A 27840-nucleotide genomic window follows, 5' to 3' on the forward strand; every position below is an offset into this window, starting at 1 on the left:
GTAGTCGGGTAGACACACGACTGTTGTTAATTTAACGGCCCGTCCACGAGCTGGGCACGTTTGTCCCGAATCCACCCTTGTCTAGAACTACCGTGATGCGTATTGATGAATGCGGCGAGGTTATGTTGTTTCATCACGACTCTCGGGCGCTGGGTTTGTGGGTTGCGGAGCCAGCGCCGAAGCAAGAAAGCACCAATATCATGTGGCCAAGTGTGCTTTGTACAGCATGATATCACGGCGCTGCATACATACATGTATGTGTGTACATGCAACCTTTGTTACAACGTGATTGTATGTAAAGTATGTATGTATGTACTTTGCAACCCGCTCAACGTGCTCAACGTGCTGTAGGCCCAAACAAACCAAATGCTTGGTGCAGCAATCTCCTGCATAAAGCAGTTGCTTTTTGGTCCGGGCATGGCCCCAAGCCCCGCTTCTCAGGAGTGTCTTGTTTATTCTTATTTTTCTTTTGCTCTTTTATCTGTCGTGGGCTAACCTTTTTTTTATTGCTTGTTCTCCAACCACGCGGCGTTTACAAGTCGGGTAAAAACTGACGGCGTTGTCGTGGCCCAATTCCATAATAGCCGCTGTTCCGCAATTACTTTCCTTCCCGGCGGCGAGGGCATGGAAGAAGCGTGGTGGCTTGATTTAGCTCGCTGCAGGGTCGATGGATGGGACGAACAGGTCGAGACGGACAGGGCACCCTCGTTGGAATCCAAATGCTGCGTCCCTGTAACTGGACTCTCGGACCAGTACTCCATAGTCGAGTCGCAGCTTGTAACGCGCTCTGGCTGGCAGACCGCAAACGGCGCCTCAGCCTCAGGTTGTGATTATTACTATGGAGCTGGTCGGGTGGTCCTTCTTTCGGGCCTGGCCGGGGCCCAGCCGCCATTCTCTTGCCCCCTCCCTGGTGGCACACGCGGGTCCGAGCACCTGCAGATGTGGCAAACCGCACATGTGCAAGACCAAACCAGCTCGAGCTACTCCGTAGTACTAGTAATATACAATTACAAGTAGCTTGCTGGTGGACTTTGGATGATGCCGGGGACGTACATATTGGCTGCATGAATGGATTGCTGCTGGTTCAATGTTGGTAGTGCGGGCCCCATTGACGCCTTTGGGTACTATTATTTTACATGACAGCTTGAGTTGCAAGTTGGATCGCCAAACTTTACCAACAAGAGCGTGAACAAGATCTGGACCTTCTGTGTGACAGAAACAAGCAAATTGATGAGCACCGTGCTCAAGTACCTGGGACAAGCACTCTCGAGTGCTGTCGGGAGCCCCATATCCCGCGCAACTAGCTCATGCTCGTCATAAACGCCTCAAGTGCTGCCTGCTTACCCCAGCCGTTGGTGTGGAAATTAAATATAGTAGTACAGTAAAAAAAAGCGCACGCCCTCTTTCAATCCTCGATATCATCGTCGCTTAATACTAACTTTTGATCTAACATGCCGGACATGCCGCCTGCTTTAATCCGCGCAGTCTTCTTGCGTGGACTTGATTCTTCCGAGGGTTTGTCTGTAGCCCAAGCCTCGCCCAGCGTTGCATCATCCTCTGCCTCGAATTCTTCATCGGCGGCAGCCGTGACGCCATGAAAGGACACGACTTTTTCAAGATCTCGTAGTCTCAAACCTGTTCTTCGGGTTCGTGCCATGTGAGCCATGTAAGGTAGGCGGTCGAGGAGCATTTCCCGCTGAGCTGAGCTGCCCAGTGACAGCAAGGGCGATGGGGCCGAGGATTCTTCCTGTTGCTCGGTGGTGTTTGCAGTTGCAGCGCGTGCCTGTTGGCGCTGCATCCAAGAAGAAGGCTCTCCAGAGGATTGGGTCCTCAGAAATGCATTTGCTCCGTCTGTTAGATTTTTTGTTGCCAGTTCTGATCCGCCCTTCAGTATCCTTGATGACCACATGTCGATAATGCCCTCAATCTCTTCCTTGGCCTTCCAAAGCTTCAAACTTGTTGGATAAAACATCTTGAATGCATCGCTGCCTTTGGTCATTGTAGTTGTCTTGCGTTTGACCGGGCTTGGTAAGGAGAAGAGCATACCTCTAACGGCGACTTGAAATGTCATCTCGTCCTGCCGAAGAAGATGGCTGCCTGTCTCTCGACCGCTGAAACCACCAAAACCGCCCCTACCTCCAAAAAATACGTCTCGGGACGGACAGAGAAGATCGCTTTCTGATAAACACTCTATACATTCATTGACATAGTCCACTGGTGTTGATAAATCCATAGGGTCAGTGCTCTCACATGAAAGAATGTAATTCTCATGGAGGGCGGATATGAATGTATGAGTGTCTGTACCGATTTCATCAATAAGAGAATCAACAGATACTTGCGACCTCTTCGGCCGGGCATATTCTGATAGGAACGGGGGAAGGTTTTCGACAGCATCATTTGCTGGCGCCTTTTCGTCCCTCTTGTTATACACGATTTTGCCAACTGCGTGAAATATGCCCAGGCTGGCTTCGCGTTGCGATATCAACTCTAGGCTCTCTGCTTCCCCCTTTGTCAAAGTAATCGAATCCCTCGTACTTTTTTTGATTTTGGTAAAAGCGACCTTGGCTCCCCAGTCCGAGTCTTGGTCCCCTTTGAGGCACAAGAACTCGAGAGAGGAGACGGCGTTTCGAATGTCTCCAATTTCGCCCAGTCTCTTAAGCACTTGGGGTCCAGGAGTTCGTTTGCGGCCAGACTTTCTCGCTTCCTTTAAGACGACAAGCTCCAGGGCCTTTGCCAGGATCGAAGGTGCAATTGCATTGAACTCTATCACACCAACACCAGGGTGACGAAGTATTTCTGGTCCCAGCAGACGGTGAGCCGTAAGGCTATCGGCTGTTGCGGATGTTGTTGTCAACAAGGTCTCTGAAATGACCAAAACAATCGGACTGATCTGATTCCTATGCTGAGGTGCCTTCCCAAAGCTGGCTAGTGAAGGCGTGTGCGCAGCCAAGTACTGGAGTATTGTGCTGCGGAAAGAGGTCAACGCTGACGAGGACCTTGAAAATGTGTTTGGGAACTCCTCTACGAGAATGATTCGCTTGGCTCGACTTTGAGCAAGCCCATTTGAGTTCTTCATGGTTGTGTTAGCCGGCTCCTCCACATCCAGTGTCCCAAACTTGCCGCTACGGCCAAGGAATTCCCCGAACTGGCCCGACACAGAAACATATCCCGTGCCCGAATTCGTCGTAGGGTTTTTCCATTCAAGGAGTTCACACCCCATATCGGTCGCCAACAGCCGGACAGTGGTTGTCTTGCCCGAGCCTGCTGCCCCTTTGAGGATCAAAATCCGCTGTCGCATGCGTCCTGACATGACATCCTCTAGCCATCTTCGAACATCTGCAACTTTCTTCTTGTGGACTGCCAGCTCATCCAGATTTCGTGGCCCGAACCGCTCCGACCATGGTCGCAAATCGTCATCGACACCAACTGGATTTGCAGGTCTGGGTGGTTTGAGGAACATTGAGCCAGTGTTCGACGACTCGCTCGCCGCAGTTGCACTCCCATTTTTCAATCTCTTACGGGCATGTTGGCTGACCAAGCTCGATGAGCAAGCCTTGAGTTCTGATATTTCGTCATCTTCGGATATTGGATCGCTGATGGGGTCATCGATGGGCGAAGGTCGCTTTTCGCTGCCATTCCCCGGCTTCGTGGCCCGTTGGGCTTGTTTCAAAAAGAGTGCTTTGAGATCGGCCGTCTTGCCCCTTTCTTCGATTCGTCCAACATTTTTGGACTTCTTGGGGCTGGGACTGCTACCATTCTTCTGTAAGCTTGCCTGCCGCGTCTTTCGAGGAGAAAAACTGGTGCCAGATTGGCCCGCAAAACCTTTGCCCTTGGGGGAACTCGTAGACGCAGTCGGGGCTGGGTCTTTTGACGAAGAGCTTGGCGAAGACAGAAGGAAATTGGAGAGGGTGTTGGCTCGAGGCTGCTCATCTTCGTCATCAGACGCCTCAACTGGGTTCCGCCTGCGGCGTTTCGCGGACGGTGCCATCAAAGCGACTGAAGCATTTGTGTATCCGGAGTTCCATACGGGCTGGGTTTGTAGAATTGAGCTCAACCAGTCGGTCGGGAAGGCTGCCAACTGGTCTGGTGTTGACGGCGGGTGATGGGAGAAAGTAACACTAAGTACTTAGAGGTAGTTGCGTCGATTCAACATTGAATGTTTGCCCCAAGTCTGGTAACTGCATGCTGCCAGACCAGACTCGACCCGACTCGACTGGACCCAGCCAGCTGAAGTGCCAGGCTGCCAGGCTGCCAGGCACTATGTTAACATCACTGTGGTGACCCGGTCCACTGGACATGGAGGCCATGCGCCAGAACTAACGTCAATTCCATGTCCACGTGCACTCAATATCTGTCTGGTAGCTTACGGCGACCTGGACCCCACCAGGCTTCAACATTAACTACCCCGTACCACTTGACATGCAGTGCCCCAAACACTGATGTTGTCGTCTGGTCCATTTGGGCATTGACTTCTAAAGTTGATAAAAGTAAGCAGTCACTAGCGTGTGCATGGCACCAAAGGAGCATGCTTATCAACTGATTTGTATTTAATTAGAGTAATGAACAGATACAATTTCAATTTGTAATGACTCACACATAGGTGTACATACAGCGGAAGACAAGTTTTCCCACTCAAACAATCCTTTACAAGTACATGCGATCCAAAACCCTTCGAGGTTAGAAACTCCATCCGTGAAAATTGTCCACAAACGTTGCAGCCGCCCGGAGATAGAAAGTATCCTCGTCTCCCCAAAGTCTACCAATTTCCCTCATTGATCGAATTGCTAAGCAGTCAGTTAGATTATCCAGTCGGAAACTTTAGGGGCCCATCACTGGTAACCTACCCTTGACATAATGTGCATCGCATGAAAACTGGGAGTTCAGCGCCTTGTCCTGGATATACTCCCAGCCACGGCTATTGCAGTCCTTGTCAATGTTTTCGAGATTCGGACATGGCCTTCCCTTCAAGACAAAGACTGCAATGACTAAAAGCCACCACTGCCTCACAAGGCTGATGTGATACTTGGCTGGGAAGAATGGCAGCAAGACCCTCAACGCATAGCTGGTCGTAAGCAGATGCACGATGAAGAAGTTGTAATTATGTGATTTATGGTCGACCGATGTAACAAAAAGCGCGACGGAGGCTCTCTGTGATGATTCAAAATCCTTGACCGGATCGGAGATCTTCCAGGCATTCCAGTACTCCATTATCAGGTCCTCATGATTGGTAATCATGCTTTCAAGGCTTCCAAAGTCAATATCTTTCGACAGACTGTCGAAATTTTCATCCTCTGACATCTGGACAAGCAGATCAAGCACTGAGCTGTTGCTCTTAGATGAGGGCCTCGTGTAGGACGCATCAGCGCTGTACTTGTAGAGAAAATTGTGCTGTACTGACGCCAGTGTGAGAGCCTCCATTGCGACCTCTCTGCTGTCCATTTCATATGCATATCCCAGCTGAATTAGAGGGTGGCCAACTAATACACGTCAGTATAGGTGGTTTCGAGAACTTTGGCGCCGTCATATTGAACATACGGCCGCAAATTAGTCCATGGACCAACGGCTTGTCGGACGAGAACAGAAAGTGCTCAACCACCTTCTTCCAGTCATAGGCGTATTCCATGGCCAGTTTGTCCTCGAAGAAATCCACGTATGCTCTTTGATAATGCCTGTCTCCTAAAAAGTCGACCCAGTCACTATCAACCAGTTCCGCCGGAGACGGCGTCCAAGCGTCCAATTCCTTGGCCTGTTCCTCATAAACATCGTGGAGCTGATTCGGTGTGGCACCGAGTAAATATGCCGAGCTCAGAATATGGGCATTATGATTATCGAAACGGAGCTGGTTATAGACGACAGAATAGTTGACGTGATTAGCCTTGAGCAGATGCTTGAGTGACCGCGCCCTGCGATCGGGGTTGGTTTCTATATGGTGTACTTCCACTGGGGTCAAGTTGATCGCTGCAGCCTTCCGGTCGCCACCAAGCACATATGATAGTATTCCAGACATTCTGGATGATTTAGCAAGACCGCATGATTTCCTGTCGGTAACTGTTGGGTCAAGAAGTGGACTCTTTTATGATGCTGAAAGCGTTGAGGTCATGAGTGGGGATCGAGATGTACAGTCTGGTACTCCGTACTCTACGGAGTATTAGTGGGGGGGAACCGGGCTCTTGCTTGTCCTGATTGCACAATGCGAGTCCGCGTCTTTTGCACCTCAACAGACAGACACAGCACAAACAACGCTCCAGACCCCATCACCGCGCTTCGACTGGTGCAGGCCTACCGCCACACTGCTTTTGTCAGAGCAAACGTCTAATTCAGACGTAGTGACCACCGCCCTTGATGCGGGAGACCGATTCGAGATAACCGTTCCGATGAAGGAGGATCGGATTTCCATCTATGCAGAGTTGCTCTCGAACATCAGACAAGTCTCCATCGCTGCTTCATTGCCGTCGCCTCCAGGTCCCAGGACTGTAGCCAAAGTTTTCGATGGCGGTCGACGGTTATGCATCGAGCATGATGGCCAGACCGAGGCCCTGGATCTGCCAGGAACGGTGTTTGGCAATACGACATTGCAAGTTTCCCAATCGGCTTCTCGCGAACTGACATGGCGATTGCCACTGTCTTCAGAAGGGACGCCATTTCCGCACTTCTCACCCGAAACTCAGGCTGTTCCGTGGGTTGCTTCAGACCTTGAACATGGATCTGTCATATATTGTCGAAGCTGCAACTCCATCGTCATTCCCAAGGACACCATACAATCCTGGAAAGACTTGCCTAGCGAAAACTGGGCCGAAATGATGGAGTTTTGGCACTGTCACAAACCACACGATCACAGTGAGCATCAACAAGAAAGCTTGGCAGATAGAGGATATGGCGCCAATAGTGTTATAACTGCCCAGCCTGGCACCGGCTTTGTTGACATTACCTCATTCATGTTTGATGAAACCAATTGTCAAAACTTACTTGTAAGTTCCGCTGCCTAATGCGACGCCTTTGCATTGTTTTACTATTATGTCCTTTTCAATCTATCCGGGGAAATAGAAGGTGGCCAGATCAGCCGTCAAAGGCTACTCGGTGGTATGGTCATCGATACAATTCCCCAACATCATTGGATTCTGCCGGCCTCTGTCTGGGGCAACCAGTGTCTTTGAAACCTCCTCACTCCAGGACGGGTTCTGATGACCTGGGTGAACGGCTGACCTCCCAATTTCTTCTTAGTAATCAGAGCCATGGTTGCTGGGAGATCTTAATGAGGTACATTGGTTGGCATATCTTTTGCCACGTTTGTTCGCTCGGTAACGAAAGCCGTAAGAACTGTATGCTTACATCCTGCCAGTTTTCGATGTCCACTCTAGCAAAAGCTGCGAGAAATAGCTCCGACGCCTTAGCAGATGCAGCACCGCCAAAGTTTTTACATATTTTCTGCGGTGCATGCGAAGCAGAAATCGGTCTTTTCAACGTGAAAATCGGCTCAGTGAATCTGTTCAAGTGGCAGGTCAAATGCAACACGACTGTGCCAAGCAATAGAGTCCCAAGCGGACCCGAGTGTCTTGCAGCATCTCTTGTTGCAAATATCTCCAGATCAGGAAGCGCGAAGTCGCTTATATCAGCACACGCGTCCGAAGAGGGAGAGAATCAGACGACGCCGCTCTATCTCTGGGTTCTGAACCCCAATGTCGTCTACTCATCCTCCTCTATTCAGGGCAAGAAAACAGCGATGAAGGTTCTATATCAGCAGATCACCGCAGAAGAGGGTGATAAACTTACAGATTCAATCGTATTAGATGTACAAGACTTGAGTCTTCCGACTGCCACGATTCAATTATCAAGGGAGATTCTAAAATCGAGCAATCGTCTGCTACCGGAAAAGGAAAGGTCCTTTAAAGAGTGGCAGGTCGGACTTTTGGATCGTTGGGACGGAACGAGATAGGAAACTATAGTAATTTACACACCACTTCAAGCTGATTATTTAGTTGTTACCTCGCTAAGATGAAGAAATCATCGATTTTCATGATTTTCGCACACAGTGTGTTATTGGCACTGTCTGCATCACGCCTCGGGAGTGGCGATTCACAGTGTGAAGAAATTAGCATTTACAGTATTAGGCAACAGCCGGATCTTGGTGTCAGAATCTTGCCCCTTTACTATTATCATCAATCCCATCAGTACTAATAGGACTTACAACTCCTAACGTTCAAGCTTTCTTCTCTCCTTTCTGGGAGAATGAAAACGATACACCGAGTGTTTTAATTTCCTATAATTCCGATAATCATGACTCTAACTTTGAGAGGCACAGTGCAATCGGCTTGATGACGATCTACGAGATGTGGACAAAATGCATCTTCTACGGCATGACTATATCCCTGCCGGATGCCTTGGAGTCTCCTTTGACGATTCCAATGTTGCAAAAGAGACCTGGGATACCATCAATCTCAAGGTTTGGAGAAGTTTCCGCCATCACTCGTCTCTGGACCAGTTTGACGACAATCAAGTCCGTGCTGACAATGGTCATTTACCAATCAACGTCCAAGAGCGCCTTTTCCAGCTACAATTTCTGCAATTAGCCTCACTTCTGTTTAAATCACAATGGATAGATCTCGAGTTTTGTGTACATGAAGATGGATCATATGGCACGGTGCGGGTATATTTGCTACCGGATGATGCATATCGCGGCCTGATTGATAGAACCAGTGTCAGTCTCAGAAAATCGCGGCAACGTCTTCTTCATTTATTAGACTACTCGACAGACGCATGGGAAGGAAAAACTATTGCATGTGTTGATGGCTCATCCCCCCTCGGAGGCGATAACGTTGCAGGCGATGAGAACGAATCGCTGTTGCAGGTGTTTAACAATATTCCCTCGCCTAACCCGGCCACTGACCTGGTTACCGACGCATACGCTCGGGATTCTATGAACGATGTCTTGGAGCACACCATACCCGGAGTCACCACAGAACTGTACGCTTACCAACGCAGGTCAATAGCCGTCATGGTGCAAAAGGAAGCAGAGCCAAGCAAGGTTCTTGATCCACGCCTGATTGCTATCGATGGGCATGATGGAACTCCATGGTACACTGATCCGGTGGCTGGGACCATTCTGAGAGAACCACGATATTATGATGGTGTATGTGGCGGCATCTTGGCAGAAGAAATGGGAGCAGGCAAGACCATTATTTGCTTAGCTCTCATCCTCGCGACTAGGAATCTCCCAACGCGGCCCCCAGAGCTTTGCAGCGGTATCAGTTGTCCTAAACGAAACAAAATAGCCTCACTTGCCGACATGGCAGCGGCCTGTGCTACCCGGCACGCCGTTCCGTGGAGATCATATTTTGAAACCTGGAGACGCCAGATTGGTTATGAATTTCATCGATGCGAGGCCGCTCTCAAACGAAACCCAGGATATTACTTGCGTCCTCCACCGAAACTTCGTCGTACCGGTCGACATCCTGTCCAAGAACTAGCGCCTACTAAAATCTACTTGAGCAATGCAACCATCGTGGTTGTGCCTACCAATCTGCTTTCTCAGTGGAAGCACGAAATAGCAAAGCACACTACCTCCTTAACTGTCCGCGTTCTCTCAAAGGATGAATCAATTCCTTCCTTGAGAGAATTGTTAGATATCGATATCATCTTATTTTCTCAATCACGATTCGAAAGGCTCGTTAAAGAAAGTGGTGGAGTAGGTGGTACTGCGCTCTCTGTAGTCCATTTCAAACGCTGCATCGTTGATGAAGGCCATAAACTCGGCAATTCAAAAATATGCCGAAAGAGCAATTTGCTACGTGGCCTCGACAGAATGAACTTCTCGTCGCGATGGATTGTGACTGGAACGCCCTCACATGGTCTTTTTGGTGTAGATAACCGAACTCCGGCGGGTTCTTCACCGAGAGACCCAACATTACTCCCTATACAAACTCGAGAGACATCCGCTGAAATGGAGAAGAAAGATCTTGAGCGACTAGGCTCGATCTCTTCGCTGTACCTGAAGGCGAGGCCGTGGGCGAATGTTGCGACGGAAAACGAAGATACTCGTGCGGATTGGGGGACATATTTGTTACTCCCGCGGCACAAGAAGAACAGTTACGGCCGGCGGGACCGTTTGAAGGCGACCCTTAACTCCTTAATTATCAGACATCGACTATCTGAAGTCAGCGATCTCTTGCCGCCTGTTGATGAAAAGGTAATTTTGCTTGAAGGCTCATTCCAAGATCGGCTGTCCTTGAACCTCTTCGCTATGATGATCATCTTTAATTCCGTGCAGTCACAACGAACAGACATGGACTACTTCTTTCACCCTCGACAGCGTAAGAGTCTATTGGAAATCGTGCACAATCTAAAACAGTCGAGTTTCTTTGGGGGCTCGTTTTTTTCTTCGGAAGAGATCGCAAAGGCTGTTGAAACGGCGGAGAAATTCCTGGAAGAAAAGAAAGTGCCAATCAGTGACGAAGACAGCGTCCATTTGCGACAAGCTATAATACTGGGAAAAGTTGCCATCAATGACAAATTGAGAAATCTCAGCAATCGTTATCATGACATTCCCATTCGAGTCCATGGCCCGCTTGGGGATGCAAGCCATTCATGGTCCCTGGATGGTGAGGGGGGAGATACAATATACACATCAGCAAGTATGATTTTATCTCTGCAAAAATTACTGACTGAGGCGGCCCATGAAACGGAGTTGCTGAACTCTTTGCTTAATGGAGGTCTCATTCGAGAAGGATTGATCGAGAGAAATAAGATCTTAGCTGTACAAACATCTGACAAAGTTGCTGATGCCAAAGAGAAGAAATCAGCTACCTTGGCGGGAAACACCAAACTTGGAGAGGATACTCGACGTCGCAAGCCTCGACTTCAAGCTGGGGCTATAGGTCCAACTGAAGCATTTCCTGTGGACAGCCTGCCACCGGCTTTGCGGCAAACTCATCTAGTATCAACTGTATCCTCTAAGCTTTCGTATCTGATTGACAGCATAGTACGCCATCAAGATGACGACAAAATCATCATTTTCTACGAGAATGAAAATGTTGCTTGGTATCTTGCAAGCGTTCTAGACATGGTACGTGCTTGTAAATGGATTTCGTGTGGGAAGAAAGCGTTGTGTCTGACAGATTCCAGCTTCAAGTACAACATCTCATTTATGCCAGGACATTGACTACGGAACGCAAAGCACAATACGTCAACACGTTTCATCACAATCCCGTATTTAGGTAAGTGCCTGATAGCATTTTTCAAAGCCGTCATGCTGACTGCGGTTGTGAAGAGTCCTCCTGATGGATCTTTCTCAAGCTGCTTTTGGATTGGATATGCGCGAGGCCTCACGCGTCTACTTTATCAATCCAGTTCTCAACCCTCAAGTTGAGGCACAAGCAATCGGGCGAGTTCGTCGCATAAGCCAGCAAAAGCCTGTATTTGTTGAGACCCTCGTTCTGAAGGATAGTATTGACGAAGTAATTTTGGAGCGAAAACAACACATGACGCAAGCTGAGCACCGCCAAATGAAGTCTATCCTTGACGTACGGCCGATATATAACTGGATCAAGAATGCTGCCATTGTGGCCCTGCCGCCCTCTGGTCACCAAACTCCGACCCATATGGCAGCATTGCAAATGCCACAACCTGTATTTGGTAAAGGATTTGGAACAGAACTGCACCCTGATCATGGACTTGTCTTGGGAGACTCCCCTATCAAGCCAAAAACGAAGACCTCCAGCTTGACGCCCCATATTTCGCCAATTACTCCGTTAAAACGTACATATGACGCTGGACCGGGAATTGAACAGGCTCAGAGTGAAACGGATAAGGTGCTACACAAGCATGAACCTGTATCACATCCGGGTGGTCGCCGAGTTCGATTTGCGACTGACTCCGATTCAGAAGATTGAGAAGACCACACCCGGGACTTGCGTAATCGGTATTACTAGGGGCATTACGGGAGGTCGTTCGGACCCGTCTAATTCATTTTCGGCTCTGTTATCTCACAAATATTATGACAGTTAGGCAGTACTGACCTAAATGTCTCAGCTAGCGGAACTTTGCTTGCTCACACATTGAAGCGGTGATCCAGAATCATGATCGGATAAGATAATATACAAGACTTATCAGTACATACAACTGAGTAAATTCACAGCTTGAATTTTCGTTATGGTCTCCCAGTCTAGCAGTCTCGTCGGGAGCTATCGTGGAACCTTTGAGTACCGTGATGGTATTATCGCTAAGACCTCGGGGCCTGCAAGTCACAAACAACAAATGATATTTCCCTGGTGATAAAATTGCAACTTATTACTAGTAACTAGTACTACAACAACACCGGCATATTCTGGAGTGGCGTCTCGGCAAGCCACATTTAGCCTTGCCGGCACCCCAGGCCCATAAATAGGCAATGACGGGTCAATTCTTGCAAGTCCGCTTTCGCCAGCCAGGGCAATACTGTTAGTAGAGTGGCTGGATTTCTGCAGCTGAGGTGCGAGGCACATTGGCTGTTGATTCGTTAGATCCCCGGACGGTGGCCGGCGCTGGTCCAGAGCACAGATGAAATTCGCGACTGTAGCATTGAAGCCGCAGCCCAAGCCAGAGAAGAGAACAGAAGAGAGTTGGAAACAAGGTCGATGAGAGCAGTAGGATCGAAACTAGGTGATTCAATAAAGGTTTATTGGATGCCTTGCTCGTCGAATCGTCGCTGCGATGTTCCCTCCCTTGGACAACTACAGAGCTGCCCTGCATGTCCAAGTTGAGCGAAGTGGTCTTGCGCAGCCCTTTGACGAATTTGCTCATCTTCACGCACGCAATCGGTATGCTGGGAAGTTCAAGGCTGCATTTGCTGGGGGCCAAGGCGGTCAGTCCATTGAGATAAAATTGAGCATGCATATCGGCGACATGGGCCTTGGGAGGCTTGATCAAGAGCAAATCCACGGCCCACCGATGGTGATGATGGAAATGGCCCGGGGACCAGCAGAATCAGCCAAGAGGAGGACTATTCACCATTGCGCTGGCATGCACTGGCAATGGATTACGCATTTTTTCTACTTTATTGGTGATGCGAACCCCGGTGATCATGTACGTTTTTCATCCAAGTCATTGACCAGTCACCAAGAAACCACCAGGCAAGGTTCACTGCCTTAACCCTGGCTTTGAGCTGGCGCCAAAATTTCAGCTGGCGGGTTTGAGGCCTTCCGTCTTGTACTGTATGTACCCTCACCCTTGGGCGACTTGCGGTTGGCGTGGTGAAGACAGCCAGCAGAATCAACAGTCTATTGCGGAGTACTCTGTACAATAGAACCGAAGACGAGAAATGTTCATCAACAAGATCAGCAAAGAGTGTCCTTGGATCCAGCTGTCTGAGCACCAGGGAACGTGGGCTGGCCCACTGATGCAACAGAACAAACGGATCAAAGAGGAGAGATGGTGACTGCCAAGATGCCCCTTTTATTGCCCGCGTCCTGTTCGGGTGTTCAACAAGGATCATCAGCACCGGCGTCAGCCTCAACATCAGCCCCAGCATTTGGCGACTTGGTTCACTTGCTCTCCTGACAAAGTTCGAGCCTCGTCGAGATTCATTCTAAAAATCCGGCACAATGCAAATTCACCAATACAACGTCCAACTCGAGTCTAACCTCTATTGGCTTCGATTTGCATAGCCATGTCTCTCGTCCGAATCCACCTTTTGTCCTTGGCGGTCATTGAACAGTGACGGCAGCAATTTCCTTGTTCTGTCAAGTCTGTTGGGGGGTTTGATTAATGCCCACTGTTAAGATCCCCTGGACGGCCGTTTAGGCCCCGGCCATCCAAACTTCGGCCGGGACTAGACCACAGATGCCTGCCATCATTGCAACCCAGGCACGTCAAGATGCCAAGGGGCTCTAGACCAGTACCAACGACAGCCCAGCAAACACAGCATGCGGAGCCCCCCCAGTAGGACTGGTATGCCGAGTCTCAGCAGGGGCCACGATCGACCTGCTGCTCTTTATCCAGAACAGGGGTATACTCCGTTTTTTGTTGGAGGGGTTGACAGTAGTGTGCGAAGCTGTTCAAGCCATTAAGCACGTTTCATTGTTGGAATATGGTCCTAATATTCTTATAGTAGCTCATGAATATCTCCTCCGCTTCCCCTTTCAATTCCTTGCGATCCCTATCGGCTTTCTCGGAAGTCCAGGCCAATGCTCCTTTTCTTTTTATTCACGTTCAGTCTGGGAATTCCCTTTACTCGAGTCCTTTTGTTTCCTATAGGCGTGAATCAGGCCCTGTTGAGGAACTTGAGGAACTACGGGGAGTAGACTGGTCGAGAAGCCAGCACGATTCCCAACAGACCAACAAGCTACAATAGTGTTGAAGCAGCCATGTCAAATTGAGAGCCGTCATCAGCGTCTGAATATCTGGCACAAAAATGAGCACAACAATCACAATGCGGCCCGCGCATCCCGCCGCCCTCGACAGGATGCTGCCCGACTTATACTCGATCCCCGAACACAACAACAATGCCTTGGACGCCAGAAAGCCTCCATCTACCGCCCGACCTCTGACTGCAGGAGATGCGTCTGCATATCCCATGTATCCCGGGCTTCAAATGCCGAGAATAGACCGAAAATCGTCCATGGAAGCACCGCCAGTCCTGAACCGCCCAAGAAAGCTGTCAGGCACATCGGAATACTCCCGGGCAGGTGGGCGACACCAAGGGCCGGTAGGCTCAAGGACGAGGAGTCAGTCTTGGGGCAGCGGATTCGACCATGGACAAGTCGACTCATCCACTTGGAGATTGAGCTACGTGCCGCCGCAGACACCTACGCCTCTGAAAAAACAAAAGAGGAGAGCTAGACTTGGGGACTTGGTTGCTTCGTTACCAGGGGAGGTCTTGGAAGTCATTTTCGAAATGTTGAAACAGATTCATCTCGAGAACGGGAATGAAAGTTGTGCTACATGCTGGATGCGAGATGCCTGCAACATTGCGGTTTGTTCTAGAATGTGGTCCAAGGCTGCACGCCTGGCGCTGTAAGTTGATGAATAATTTTGATGAGTCTGGAGTGCTTTTAACGGAGGCTAACTATAATCAAGATACCAAGATATTCAATTAAACGGTCCGGATTCGGCAACCCATAAGAAGAGGTTCAAGATGATACAAGGGTGTCGTGTGGCGCTTTTGCGACGCACTTTGAGAGCCAACGCCGAAATTGCGTCAATGGTGCGCTCGCTCAAGGTTCCTGCGCCTGAAATCATAACTGGCATGTCAACTGCCAAGGGCTCTACGGCATTTGAGCAGTACGAAGACAATGTGGCTGCATTGGTAATGGCCTGTCCCAACCTTGAGAGGCTGTCGGGGCCAGTGTTTACCTACGACCATTCCTTCAAGAGACTGTTTCATGCCCTATCTACGAGAGCCAATCTGAAAGATATGAACTGGCTGATTGAATCATGCGACTTGACAACAACAAAACAAGTGGCCCTGGCCCCAGGTAAAGACTGTACTCTTGGGACCAACGACGAGCTACAGACTGATCACCAGATTGCCTTTTTGGAACAACATCGAGCCTGGGCCAAATTAACTAGCCTCTCTGTAGAGTGTTTACCTGACGCAACGCTTGCACCTCAAACATTGCTTGCCAGAACCCTGACACTTCTCCCTTCGCTGCAGCATCTACACCTTTGCAACTTGCCACCGAGTGCATTCAACGATGTCAATCTCCTGTCTCTTCCCCCTTTACAAAGCTTGACTCTTTCAGGTATCCGCGGCATCTCATCTAATGGCCTTTCATCCTTTGCAACACGATCTACCAGCCAACCTCTTCGACGGCTCGTTCTTCGTCACACACCGCTCACCTCATTACCCGCTCTCGCGCGCATATTGTCCAACCTGCAGTCCCTATCGACTTTTTCACTGGTGCAGACTTTCCCCCCATTGATGCCCGAGTCAGACTCGTTTATTCTTTGGATGATGCCATACTTGGCGTCGAGGAGCGTCAAGAATCTGCATTGGGATATTACCAGTCATCCAGAGTGCAGCAATGCCGCAGACAGCATTCTCGCGAGGAGCATCGGAGCGGGTGGGTTCCCCTCGTTGAAAACACTACGAGCGCCCAATGACCCGGACGGCATTTTTCAAGAGTTGTGTCGACCGGTGGAAAGAATCGACCTGCCGAGCGACCGGCTCCGAACCATGTCTGTCTCGGAATGCGGAAGCGTGCCCAGCTCCCCGATAAAGTATCTCTCCAAATCACCCACGACGAGCTCGCTGCCATCCATCATGACCATCAGCCCTCATACCAACCTCGTCGTGGCGCGGCTGGCTGCCCAGGCACGCCTGGATCGAGCGCGCGACTCCTACACGGTTCAAGTAAATGTCACGGATGAGGAAGGTGACCTGGTTGAGACATTTGGGCTAGCAGGGTACATTGGCACCGTGGGCAGCGATATCCACTATCATCTCCTCCCGGACGAGGGATCTAGCGACCAAAAGGGCGGTCTTGTCGACGTCCCTGATCTGCGTGACGACTTGGGTGACGGCCCAGCTGTGGGACGAGCAGGATGCACGGGAAGCTGGAACTGGCGAGAGGGCGTTGTTGCTGATAAGAGGGAAAAGGAAAGCTGGTGGCACACTGAGAGGACACGATGGCGGAAAGTCGAGCTTTGAGATTTCACGACGACTTGTTCTCACGACGGACTAGCATTAATACCAATATGTATACCCCAACGCACAGCAATTTTATTTTTTTGTACTTTGCTACTTTTTAATCCAAATCAAAGAGAATGACAATCAACAAAAATCAGAACCCCCCGGGACCTCGGTTCCCATCACTCAGTCGGTCCCGGCTCAACCACGACGAATTTCCCTGCTGGCGTTGTTTTCCCTCAAGTCCCTCTGCGTACATGCGTTTTTGTATTTTCCCTCACTCCAGGTCACGTAGTCTTTAATGACCACGGCACCCGTCACAGACGTATGTCTTGGACTTAGAACACTTAAGCTCGACTGGATGTGAATACTCCAACAACATATCCTTAAGCGCCGTATTGAGTTTCTCTGTTCCGGGGTGTTTATTCTTCAACTCCTTGAACCCATCTCGAAAGTCTTTGTTCCCGAGCATCATGCCACATATCTGAATGGGTTCCTCGATGATATTCCACTTACGGCAATCGGTGCACTGGCAACCCCCTTGCGAGTAATAGCACATCTTGGACTGCCGTTTTTTGCAAAGCTCAGTTGTTGAATGGTGATATTAGGGTGGAAGGGTCCCAAAGGTCAAGCTTGGGTGGTGTTTTGAAAGACGATACCAAGTGTAGAGAATAGCGTTGCGTTGCTTGACTTGACTGAATCTTCAGTTGTTGAGTGCTGATATCGTGGTGGAAGGCTTCCAAAGGGCAAGCTTGGATAGTTTTTAAAGAAGATGCCGAGTGTGGAGAATGGCGTTGCGTTGCTTGACTTGAATCTTCAGTTGAGTGCTGATATCGGGCGGAAGGCTTCAAAGGTCAAGCTGGATGGTGTTTTGAAAGAAGATGAGACTGTAGAGAAATGCGTTGCGATGCCTGACTTCAATCCGGATTCGAAGGAATCTCCCAGCCCTTTTATACCTCAAGAGTTCATGTTCACTGACGTCGCTCTTCCGATTTGCTTCTGCATATCTTGTTCTTGTTACGGCTGTGCTCCTCGTGCTTGGTTGCACGTAGACTCGTTCAACCTGTCTCTGAGCCCTTCGAGCCGGTTATGTTGACAGCCACTATCCAATATACCTCTGTAAACTAATATTCAGAGGGAGCAAGCTCAAATCCTCTTCGAGCTAGATCATGACGTGCCGTATCCGACGCTTCAGGTCTGTCAGGAACATCTCCGCAATCACAGAGGCCGCCGGTCTTGCGCAATAACTCACTCCTCATTTCGAAGCTTTTATTCCTACGTGTTTCTGATATTCGCTACATAATATACTAGATTTGTGGCCCAACTGTACGGAGGCTGTCCAAGTTTCCCTATCTATAGTTGACCATCGTTCTGCTCGTTTAAGCTGCATCTTCAGACGCATGTATTCATTCACCGTCAGACACAAAGACTCACTAATTCAACTTGAGCAATGAAAGCAAACCAACTTTATTTCTATATTGACAAACAATCTTGATCTGACACACTCAGTTCACCGGGCATCCGTCGCGCATAAAATTTGGTGCCTGGAAGTGTGTCTCCATCTATCCAATAGACTCTCCCTTGATTTCCTCAGCGCTCACCGTCAACATCTGTCCATTCCTGCTGCGAGAACATGTTGCCGCTGACATTGCTTCTCATTCAACCATCTCAGACAGTGGAGCTGAAGCGGCCTTATTTCTTCCCTTCTCATATCACTCCCCCCTTTCGGATATGCAAGCAGGGCAGTCCGCCTCAATAGGAGAGTCCTCATCATTCGTAGGAGGCACGGGCACAACCTTGAGCTCGTGTTCCCTTCCAGCTAAACATCAGAGCCCTCCCTCGGTCGCAATATTCAACGGCGTGTAGTTTGATGAATTTCACACCGCAAGGGCAATTGGCGTATGAAACGTCTCGATGGCACATCTTGATCAGATTGTACTTTTGCCGGCTTCTGTGTAGTCGTTCTGTTGGACGTGTAAATGTTGCAAAGGTGTCGGTGACCAGGAGGTGGTTGATTTTTTGCGATTCTGACCCCTGGCGAAGCGGGAGAATTCAAAGTCTTTTATGAGAAAAATCAAAGACACCATGGTGAGTTTCGCCAACATCATGGTTGGCATGAACACAAGTCCGCTACATCTCCAGGGATGGGTACAAGTTGTCTAGTAGAGCACGCACCAGTTCCGGACCTGCGCGTCTTCATTGTTCAACAAGGGCCGCGCCGTCGAATCCAATGAATCCGTATATAGCCTTGAGCAAGTATTCGGTGAGATGCCAAGAGTAGACTGATTCACACGAGCCCCCGTGGCCCGCCTTGGCCAAGAAGAACTCACCCTTCGCACATCGATAGCCAAGGCATTCATTGAAAAGGCGTGCCAACATCTCAATCGTGCTCTCTGCAACATTTACATCCTGGGGCGTGAACTCATACTCCTACTACCGGCGACCGCTGCTTAAAGAGTCAAGACCGCATTCTGTTTTTGCAGCCTCAACGAAACGACGGTAGCACCGTGCTGCAACGGCAACATAACTGAATACCAACCCATCACTAGGTTGCCTGTGGTATGCAATGACCCACGATGCCATTTGCTTCTGGGGCACTGATCCCTTTGAGGAGGAGTCCAAACCGACTACCGATTTGTATTTACTGCCTTTAAGCACCGCTCCATATACACGAGCATTTTGTCCCATTCCATGGCAACACCGTAACCATGTGTTCACACACCACCAGTCAGAAGATCTTTGCCCACTGCCTGAGGTCAGAAAACCATAGAATCGTCAAATATATGTATCGGAAATGTTGTGAACGACCGGTGCCTGGGCCCGCTCTGTGATGATTCGGCACGTCATCGAAGCCTCGGGGCCGATGTGGTCTGCCACAACAAGGGGTTTTGTAAAACGGGCAAGGATGAAGCCATAGGCCTTGGACATGAGATATATCAAAGTGTGAGTTTCACCCATGAATATGGGTGCGAAATGGCGACTGGCTTACTGAGTGTACATCTATAATAGTGTGACGTTTCGTGACGGGGCGTCGATCAGATCGTCTCTGCATGGGATGAATCGTGGCCTATGGTGACGATGGGGTGATAAGAACTTGGAGACTTCTCATCTTTCTCGAAAGACAATGCTATTATCCATTTACCATGCTTTTGGGCTTCTCGTGAGAATGAACAGGGCGGCAGGCTGGATGGATATTGATCCCCTTGATGCGCTCCGACCACACAAAACTGGTTGATGACGTGGTTTTATGTTAGATATGACTGCTGTATTCGACCTGCACGAGTGGATATGACGAGAATGTTCCCTTGTGACGGTTTCAAATAAATGGGCTGGGGACCCCAGCGATAATCTATTCCGCCTTTGTTATGGCCGTGTGGTCTATCTGTTATTTGATGAATATGGACTCTTCCAATCCAATAATTTATTACTTGTTGAACTCCGTCGCCAGATGCAAAATTATATCCAAACAGATTAAAAAGAAAAAGATATTTTGGAAGGTTCGAAGCCGATCGTTTATAGACTCGCTTAAATTATGCCCCGAAGATGCAACAGACTACACAGGTCTGGATTTAAAAAAAAAAAAAGAGGGAAAAAAGTAGTGCTGATTAGAAGAAAAGGCCCTTTTTCTTCGCAACTGGCTTCTTCTTAGTCTCGCCCAGAATATCGTCAAATGTAGCCCCCGTCGTGGCCGCCGGCTTGGTTTGAGACACAGGGCTTACCACTCGAGTAGTCATGCCGGCAAGATTGCCTACCGAAGCACTTCGAAGACCGAGATGGCTACTTGGTGGGCGAGGACCAATGGAACTGCTTCGGTTGTGACTTCCAAAGACATTCGGCGGAGGTTCCATGGGTACTGGCTCAAGGCCCATTGCGATGCTCGATCGAGAATATTGCCGACTTCGATGAGCTGGAGATAGATTCCGGGAGCGCAATGCGGGTTGCGGGCCTCCAGGCGGCGGTGACGGAGTGCTTGGGCCACCAACAACTGGCGGACTATTCATCGCAGGTTCTTCTCCGGGAAACATGGGTTGCGGTGGCTGCAAGGGCGACATTGGAGGCTCCTCGGGCGGAACAGCATCAACTCCATCCAGACCCTCCCACTGTTTTGCGGCGAGCCAACAGTGACTACGATGGTATGTGGCTTCAACGCTGAACATGACGGCGTCTGCGGAAAGCTCAACGATACCGCCGCCGCCAGTGACCTCATACCACATTTTGCGAACTTGTCCGTCCTCAATCCAAGGCAGATTGCCCATGGGAGGCTCACAAAGGAAGTACTCGACGCCTTCGGTGTGTTTGACTCCCGGAGCGTCTACGACAAGCATGGGTAGAGATTGAAGCACTACATACAGGAACAACCAGTACCCAATGCGCTGGTCCACCAAGTCGTGTGTAACTTTGCCTTTGCCCTCTCGAATCTCAAAGTCCTTGAAATGGTCAAGGAACGGCAGCTTAATGCGGTTTGTGTCGTAATTGTAGGCTTTGTTCAAGATGAGAATCAGTTCGTGCTCTTTAATCTTCTTTTCCATTCTGTTCTGGTCCTTTTGGGACATGTTGTCAAATGTCTCGTGGATCGCTTTCATTGAAGGCAGTTGCGGCAGATCAAACGGAATCGGCGGCAAAACAGGGGGTTTGGAGCGATCGAACTCGGAGAGGATGTTTCGGAGAGCAGATATTGTCATTTTACTTGGTTCGTCCGAAATGGCTGGAGTCTCGTCCATGACCCGAGACGTTAGGCTGTTCCGGTCAACCAATAAATCGTACAAGGCGCACATGTCGGAATACAATACTTTGAGGACAAGCCTGTTTAGCCCACTTTCGGCAAAGGGGTTCTTCTTGTTGCTGGCCTTGGGGGGCCAATTTCCAAATGTTGACTTGTAGTAATTGAGCAGGAATTGCCGCATCCGACTGAATGAGTTTCGCCACGTCTTGAATCGCACCTGCCTGAGCTCAGGAATAGAGGTTGAATTGGCGATGCCTGCGAAAAGTGACGGGAATTCAAACTGCTCCAGGTGTTCGTTCACATTGTGTTGTCTGTTAACGAGATCCAAGTGCGCTCGTTCCAATCTCTGACGAGTGAGCGGGGACACTTGCTCAAACAATGGCAATCGCAAGTCGATGATGGCAGAGTATTTGCCGGCAGCATGAGCAAAAGCCTCGTTATACAACTCAACACATCGCATGCGTTCACCCAAAATGAGCGACTCTATCGTCTTCTCCCGACTGTGGCGACAATCCGAAATGCCCAGTTGCTCCAGATAGAAGCCAAAGCTGAGCTCCACAGCTTCACCAAATGTGCTACCATCAGGGCCGGAGAAACCAAACTCTAGCAATAGACCTGCGAGCTCGACAAAGGCGTGGAAAATGGTAGGGTGAGCCTTGGTTGCAACCAATGGTTGTCCCGTGAGGAAGGCAAAGAGATTCCTGATGGCGATCAATCGACCCAGTTCTGCTGGCGCTCCTCCGCCGGGTGCGGCAGGGATATAGAGGCGCAGCGCATTCGGCTCTTCTGCCATAGATGACCCGATTGATGGTGATGCGATACGGTTGGCATCGTGAACACTGAGGTTATCGCGACCCCCAAAGCTCGATACCCTGTCTCCGGGCGATTCGGCATTTTGTTCGGTATAAATAAGCTCATTGAAGACGTAAGATGTGCCAACGACGAACTCTGGTACTTTGAAAGAGGGTCCATAGCCGCTCCCTCGGGGGTACAGGTATACGTATACATTTCCATTCTCGTTCCACAACTCTGGAACCTACAAACCAAGTCAGAAATGAGCAAGGGGGGGGGGTTCGAAAAATGCTTTCTTGTTACCTTTTCACCGTTTCTCAAAAAGGAAGGGTTGTATTCAGCGTGAGCGTCATCCGACATGATCCAGGCTTCGGGTTTGACGCCATTAGTGACTTCTGAGTTGGAACGAGATCGCGCTCCACCTGGCAGCCAGCTTCGGCGTAATTTGGCCCTCGTCGGGCTTTGGCTACCATCATGAGAAGAGGCAGACCGGGAATTTGGCGCTAGTGATACAGACCCGGACGGGGCCAACGACATCTGGCCAGAGACACTTCTTCGGCCCCTAGACTCGGGATTAGGGGACATTTGCCGTGGGTAGATATTGCCGGGCTGTGGCTCGGGTAATTTGGGCTGAAACAACGAGTTTCTCCGTGGTCGGGGTTTATAATTGTCCTTTTGCAACTTGGCCTGTTTCTGAGACTCATTTTCATTGTCGGCAGCGCCACTGACTCTCCATGCGTCCGGTTGTATGGCAGGCTCCTGCTTTGTCAACGCGGCATGGTGAGAGTCTGGAGACGGCGGGATCGGAGCCAGAATTTCCGGTGTCTGGTGCGTGGAAAAGGAGATTGCAAACTCAGGGACCTCTGCCGGTTCAGACTCAGGTATAGGCGGGACGGTTCGTATTTGGGCTCGTATTTGGGCTCGAGGCGACTCTTGTGGGTGAACAGCCGCCTCGCCGCTCCCCGATGCTTCCACGCTGGTGGTGGTTCTGCTTCTTGAACCGCTGCGCTCGTCCTCGGCCTCTGATGCAACGTACGGTGGCGGCGGAGGTGTTTGAGGTGGTGGTATCATGTTGACTGCCACGGGCTTGCGGTTGACGGACACTGGGTGCGTGTCTGCAGTGTCAGGTGTGAGTAGAGGAACAAGTGACGATAGACGGAGACCCCAGGAAGGTGATTTTTGGAAATGAGGATTCGGAAGAGGCTGCGCAGGTGATGGGTCTCGTTGCTCTTGCTGCCCTTGTTGCTCTCGTTGCTCCTTGTTCAAGTTGGTGGCGGCGGGCGCCGGGGTTGTGGCCGTCGCTGACTTGGATTCTTCTTTCAGGTCCCTGGCCGGCAATGGCCTGCGCATGGGTAGGTGCGTAGTTCCTTTGTGCCAAAGCGACCTCCGCTTGGATTTTTCGGGGTCGGGGGATGGATGGGAGTTGGAGTTGGAGTTGGCGTTGCAGTCGGTGTTGGACGTGGATCGGAATGAAGGAAAGGAGAGCGAGGAAGGAAGCATGGATGCTCTAAAAGACTTACTGGTGGTCATACTGGGCAACATATGACCGTCCGGCCCGCGGGTGAGTCTGACATGCAGCAGGCTAAGAGGAAGCGCAATCAAGAATGCTGCCAAACGGAGCAATGAAGGCCGACGGGATGAGAAGACTATAATAACGCAAGACGAAAGACGAAATCAGGCGGGCACCCCGTTCCAGAGTACGGCGTACCGAGTACGGAGTGCTAATACAGAGAGCAGTTGAAAGGGAAACGTGGATCTGTTGATGAGCGACGCCGCACCAGGGGACTGGGATTGCGATTTTTCGGACGGGGAACTTGGAGGTCACAGATACAACCCACTGTGCACAGCGATTCGCCCTGCAACGAATCAGCCCAGCCCAACATGGTTCGTGCCCAGAGTCGGAGGGCACATGGAGGCGGAGGCAAAAGTCAAAGTACTTATACACACCTTGGATGACCTTGGGTGACCTGGGATGCTGCGGTGGTGAATGTGCATGTGGGCTCAGCTCAATGTTGGTCTTATTACTCGGCAGGCGGAACACGGCAGCACGGGGCTTATCGAGGCACGAGTTACGCAAACTGCCACGCAGTCGCGAGTGCTAAGCCGTTCTTTTACGAGACGCTCGTGGATATTGGAACACGACGTAATAGAGGATTTCGGAACGACGGATGATGGCCCACGGCGTACGGAGTAGCGGTACCTACGGTAGGTAGGCTAGTAGGTGCGTGGGTGAGTACCCGGGTACCTACCCAAGCAGAGCAAGGTAATTGAGGATCGAGAGGGTCTGGTGAGAGGGTCTTGGCAGCGGGGGCCTTGAATGACGTTTGGCCGTTTGGCAACAAAAGGGGCCGCCGGGCAGGGATGGAGAGGGAGACAGAGTCGATCGGGTGTCTCATCCCCAACGGCTAGTAGTCGAAAGTTGTATTGTACGGGCGAGCAGCCAGACCACAATACGTACTTGAGTAATAGTTGGCTCGACTAGTCTGCCGTGGACAAAGTGTCCATACCACAGATGCGCGCCATGTCGATGGCTTCAAGGATAATCACGGCAGGTTCAGAGTTTTGTACGGCTCGGCTGTGTGTGGGTAGTTATACGCAGGAGACTTGGATACCATCCGTCGACAAAGCCTCGAGACCCAACCCGTGCCAACCAGCTGGACAATGCATGTAGTACTAGAGGACAGGATGCAGATTCAGGTGTGTGTACATGCCCTGTACTCCGTACATGCTCTGCATTGCAACATTATTAGCATTGTTGCCCTCTGTGCTTCCTGCTTCCCCTTGGACCAGGTCACCGGTCCCCCGACAACAGCGTCAAGCCGTCGCATGCACATCCCTGCTCCGTCATGGTGGATCATGTATGTACAGTATGGTTCTCGGGTTATTGGACCTGCAGCCTTGGACGGGTCAATCGTCTGCAGAGTTCCATCTCTGTCATCTTTGTGCGGGCGGATGGATGCCGCGTTCTAATAATAATAATGGCCGGGCAACGTGCTGTGTGGCAACGAGCAACTTGGGCTAGCAGTTGGGGCTTGAGGAAGAGGCCACCACTGGACTGGTAACTTTAGAAACTGCGCATGTGGTCTGGAACCGACTGATGCCCGCATCCACCCATCTACGGAGTACCTAGGGAGTACTTGGGTGCACATGTGCATAGCTCCTACTTGCTACGGCAACTAGCGTCTCGGCAGGTGAGGGAAGGCGCGCTGGCAAGCTGAAGTGTCTGGTCCAGCCAGGCACTTTCCCGTTTTGCACGTGCAGTGACAAGCTAGCCAGGACCACTTGTGTTGCAGCCTGTTTCTTTTCCTTTCTTCTCTTGTCCAGCCATTATCCAGGCAATGTCTTGCTGTGCCACATGTCGGTTTACGGCAATGATAGCCGTGGGAACTTCCAGGGGAGAAGGGGGGGCAGTTGAACACGGCAAAGTCGCCTGTGCTCACTTACAAAGACCAGAGCACAGAACCAGACGGAACACAACTCTCATCACTCGCCGCACACGCACTGCACCTGGGCCACCTCTGGTCGCCACAGCATCGACCATCAGATTCGAGATACTACTTAAGTAGATTGCAGCTCTGGTTCAGCGATTGATTATGGACACTTCATGGACACGGGCGGCCAGTCTGTAGCAATTGTACAGAGTATGTACATCCGAGAGCCAAAGCGGAAAACACGCCCATGCCTCTGCGGCCAGTGGTGCCAGTCAGCGACTGGCGACTTACTTTCAGCCTCACTCTGCCATTCAACCATACTCGTAGTGTCGTTGGTGGAATTGTTGGGAGCAAACGCAACCTAATGTCGAGGAATGCCTAAGCTAACAGAGATGAGAAGCTTGCCGCCACAGGGCAATGCGAACACAAACCAAACGAGTAACGACACCAAATAAATCACCAGACCAACGGGATCAATAGATACTATAGTACGCAACTTGTCGCATCTGCCGCTTGGATGCCCACGTCATTTTGCCATAGCCGACCAGACCATTTTGGACTTGCCTCAAAGAGTGGATCAGCCTCAGCCATCAAACGTGGCCTGCCCCACCACCTTTTTGGCTCGAGACTTGGGAATAGTATGTACTAGTACTGGGACACTCCTTACTTGACTCGCTTTGTGTACACCGGACATCATGCAGCATAAGCGTTGAGCCTGTAGGGTTCATGGCCGATCCCTACGGCGGCGGTGAGACGATTCATTCCTAGCGGAGCTCGCGACTTTCTCACATGTTCTGAAATGGTCCTGTCTGTTGATTTCACTTTTACATCAACCCATCATATATAGATATATCCGCATGGTCCCGGTGGATGCGAGGGACTTGGATCCGCCGGCAACGGAGGCTGAGCTCTGGTCGCGTTATTGATCTTAGCCGCCTGTCAATCCTGCACAATACGTACACAGTACATACTTACTGCAGGTCTGCATGTAGTTATCAACGAACGCGGCTATTTCAAGTGTCTGTCCCTGCCCTGGGCCAAGCCACCTTTTCAAGGTACTACTACTTGCTTGCTTGCCTCTGCACATTAATAAACTCCACCGTCCCTAACAGTCCCCAGAACCATGAACCAAGAGAACTGCGCCGGCTCTTCCGATGTGTTGGGCATTAAACTTTTCGGCACACTGTTCCGGCTCGTAGCAACAGGTGTACTATTTTCCTCTTCTTGTTTACATGAAGCCGCTAAAATACAGGTGTCTTTTGTGCCGGCGTGCATGCATGGTCGTAAGGAATCAATTATTGGAATACAGGTCCTCGCTCCTAGCTTGTCATAGACTTACATGTTACAGTCAACAATGAATGGCCCAGAACCACGAATCACCAGAGGGCTGGTTCTTCGCCAGGTGTGCTTTGTTCCGCTCAATGCAGACGGAAAAAAAAAATCGACCTCGTACAATGTTTCACCCACATGGTGGTGCTCCTTTTCGCGGAAAGTTTAAGCATGTCTTGGACAAGCTTCCAGAACCCCGCAACCAAGCCAACACACATATCAGTTTGTTCACGTGACACCAACTTGCCTAATTTGGCCAGAGTGTTGCATAAAAGAGTAAAAGACGCTCAGGCACAAATGTTCCTCGGGGGGGACAAAAAGGAGCATCCTGGAAATAATCAACACGGCAACCATACAAAACGGCCCTCAACATCTGGCTTATCGAGGTTTGTTCTGCCGCCGAGTAGGACCAGGACCGGAGCCGGAGCCGGAGCAGTAGTGTGCCAATCCCTGGTAATCCTTGATAACCCCTGATATGGGCTACAATGCCTATGTATTTCCTAGTCTGTGGACGTGGCGGCTGGATAACGTCGAGAGCTTGAGAAGACAGAGCTCTTCCAGCCTAGGTCCCTACCTACGCAGTGTAGAAATGCTGCATATGCGCATGACGGCTGTATGCCTACCTCCTGACGCTGCACTGAATACGGCGATACTCTACATCTCCAAGCAGCACGGATCCCTCAAATCCAGAACCAGGCCCATCCTTACACTGCTAATCAAAAATTGGTCATGGCGTTTTATGCACAACCACGGATCTTTCTCATCGGCAACAGATTTCACCACCCTTCCTTCTATAAGGTATTTGCTCCCCCCTCGATAATGTAACCACCCCATGTTCGCCCCCTTCCAATGCGGGCTCTCACCTTGGAGATCGTGTTACCGACTGTTCGGTTACGTCAGATCTTCCCTGTTCAACACCAATTAGCCCAAAATACCAGTATAAGTAGTAACCAAAAAAAAAACCC

General features: G+C 50.3%; 5 protein-coding genes across 5 annotated transcripts; 3 read left to right on the plus strand and 2 right to left on the minus strand.

Annotated features, from left to right (window-relative positions):
* Window positions 1-1405: 1405 nt before the first annotated feature.
* On the minus strand, window positions 1406-6007 carry MAA_04096 (cell cycle checkpoint protein RAD17; the record flags this gene model as incomplete). Its single annotated transcript, XM_007822094.2, has 4 exons — window positions 1406-4118; window positions 4712-4784; window positions 4845-5477; window positions 5536-6007. 4 exons carry the CDS (start codon window positions 6005-6007, stop codon window positions 1406-1408), a joined length of 3891 nt encoding a protein of 1296 aa, XP_007820285.2.
* Window positions 6008-6374: 367 nt separating this feature from the next.
* MAA_04094 (Ubiquitin-conjugating enzyme E2C-binding protein) lies at window positions 6375-7933 on the plus strand (the record flags this gene model as incomplete). Its single annotated transcript, XM_007822092.1, has 2 exons — window positions 6375-6968; window positions 7340-7933. The coding sequence occupies 2 exons, from the start codon at window positions 6375-6377 to the stop codon at window positions 7931-7933; spliced, it is 1188 nt and encodes a 395-aa protein (XP_007820283.1).
* A 405-nt stretch (window positions 7934-8338) lies between these two features.
* On the plus strand, window positions 8339-11885 carry MAA_04093 (SNF2 family helicase; the record flags this gene model as incomplete). Its single annotated transcript, XM_007822091.1, has 3 exons — window positions 8339-11059; window positions 11119-11210; window positions 11264-11885. 3 exons carry the CDS (start codon window positions 8339-8341, stop codon window positions 11883-11885), a joined length of 3435 nt encoding a protein of 1144 aa, XP_007820282.1.
* A 2516-nt stretch (window positions 11886-14401) lies between these two features.
* MAA_04092 (uncharacterized protein) lies at window positions 14402-16621 on the plus strand (the record flags this gene model as incomplete). Its single annotated transcript, XM_007822090.1, has 2 exons — window positions 14402-14985; window positions 15049-16621. The coding sequence occupies 2 exons, from the start codon at window positions 14402-14404 to the stop codon at window positions 16619-16621; spliced, it is 2157 nt and encodes a 718-aa protein (XP_007820281.1).
* A 3584-nt stretch (window positions 16622-20205) lies between these two features.
* On the minus strand, window positions 20206-23645 carry MAA_04091 (choriogenin Hminor; the record flags this gene model as incomplete). Its single annotated transcript, XM_007822089.2, has 2 exons — window positions 20206-22359; window positions 22419-23645. The coding sequence occupies 2 exons, from the start codon at window positions 23643-23645 to the stop codon at window positions 20206-20208; spliced, it is 3381 nt and encodes a 1126-aa protein (XP_007820280.2).
* Window positions 23646-27840: the final 4195 nt, after the last annotated feature.

The sequence above is a fragment of the Metarhizium robertsii genome, assembly GCF_000187425.2.
Source record: "Metarhizium robertsii ARSEF 23 chromosome Unknown MAA_Scf_5, whole genome shotgun sequence".
Taxonomy (NCBI): domain Eukaryota; kingdom Fungi; phylum Ascomycota; class Sordariomycetes; order Hypocreales; family Clavicipitaceae; genus Metarhizium; species Metarhizium robertsii.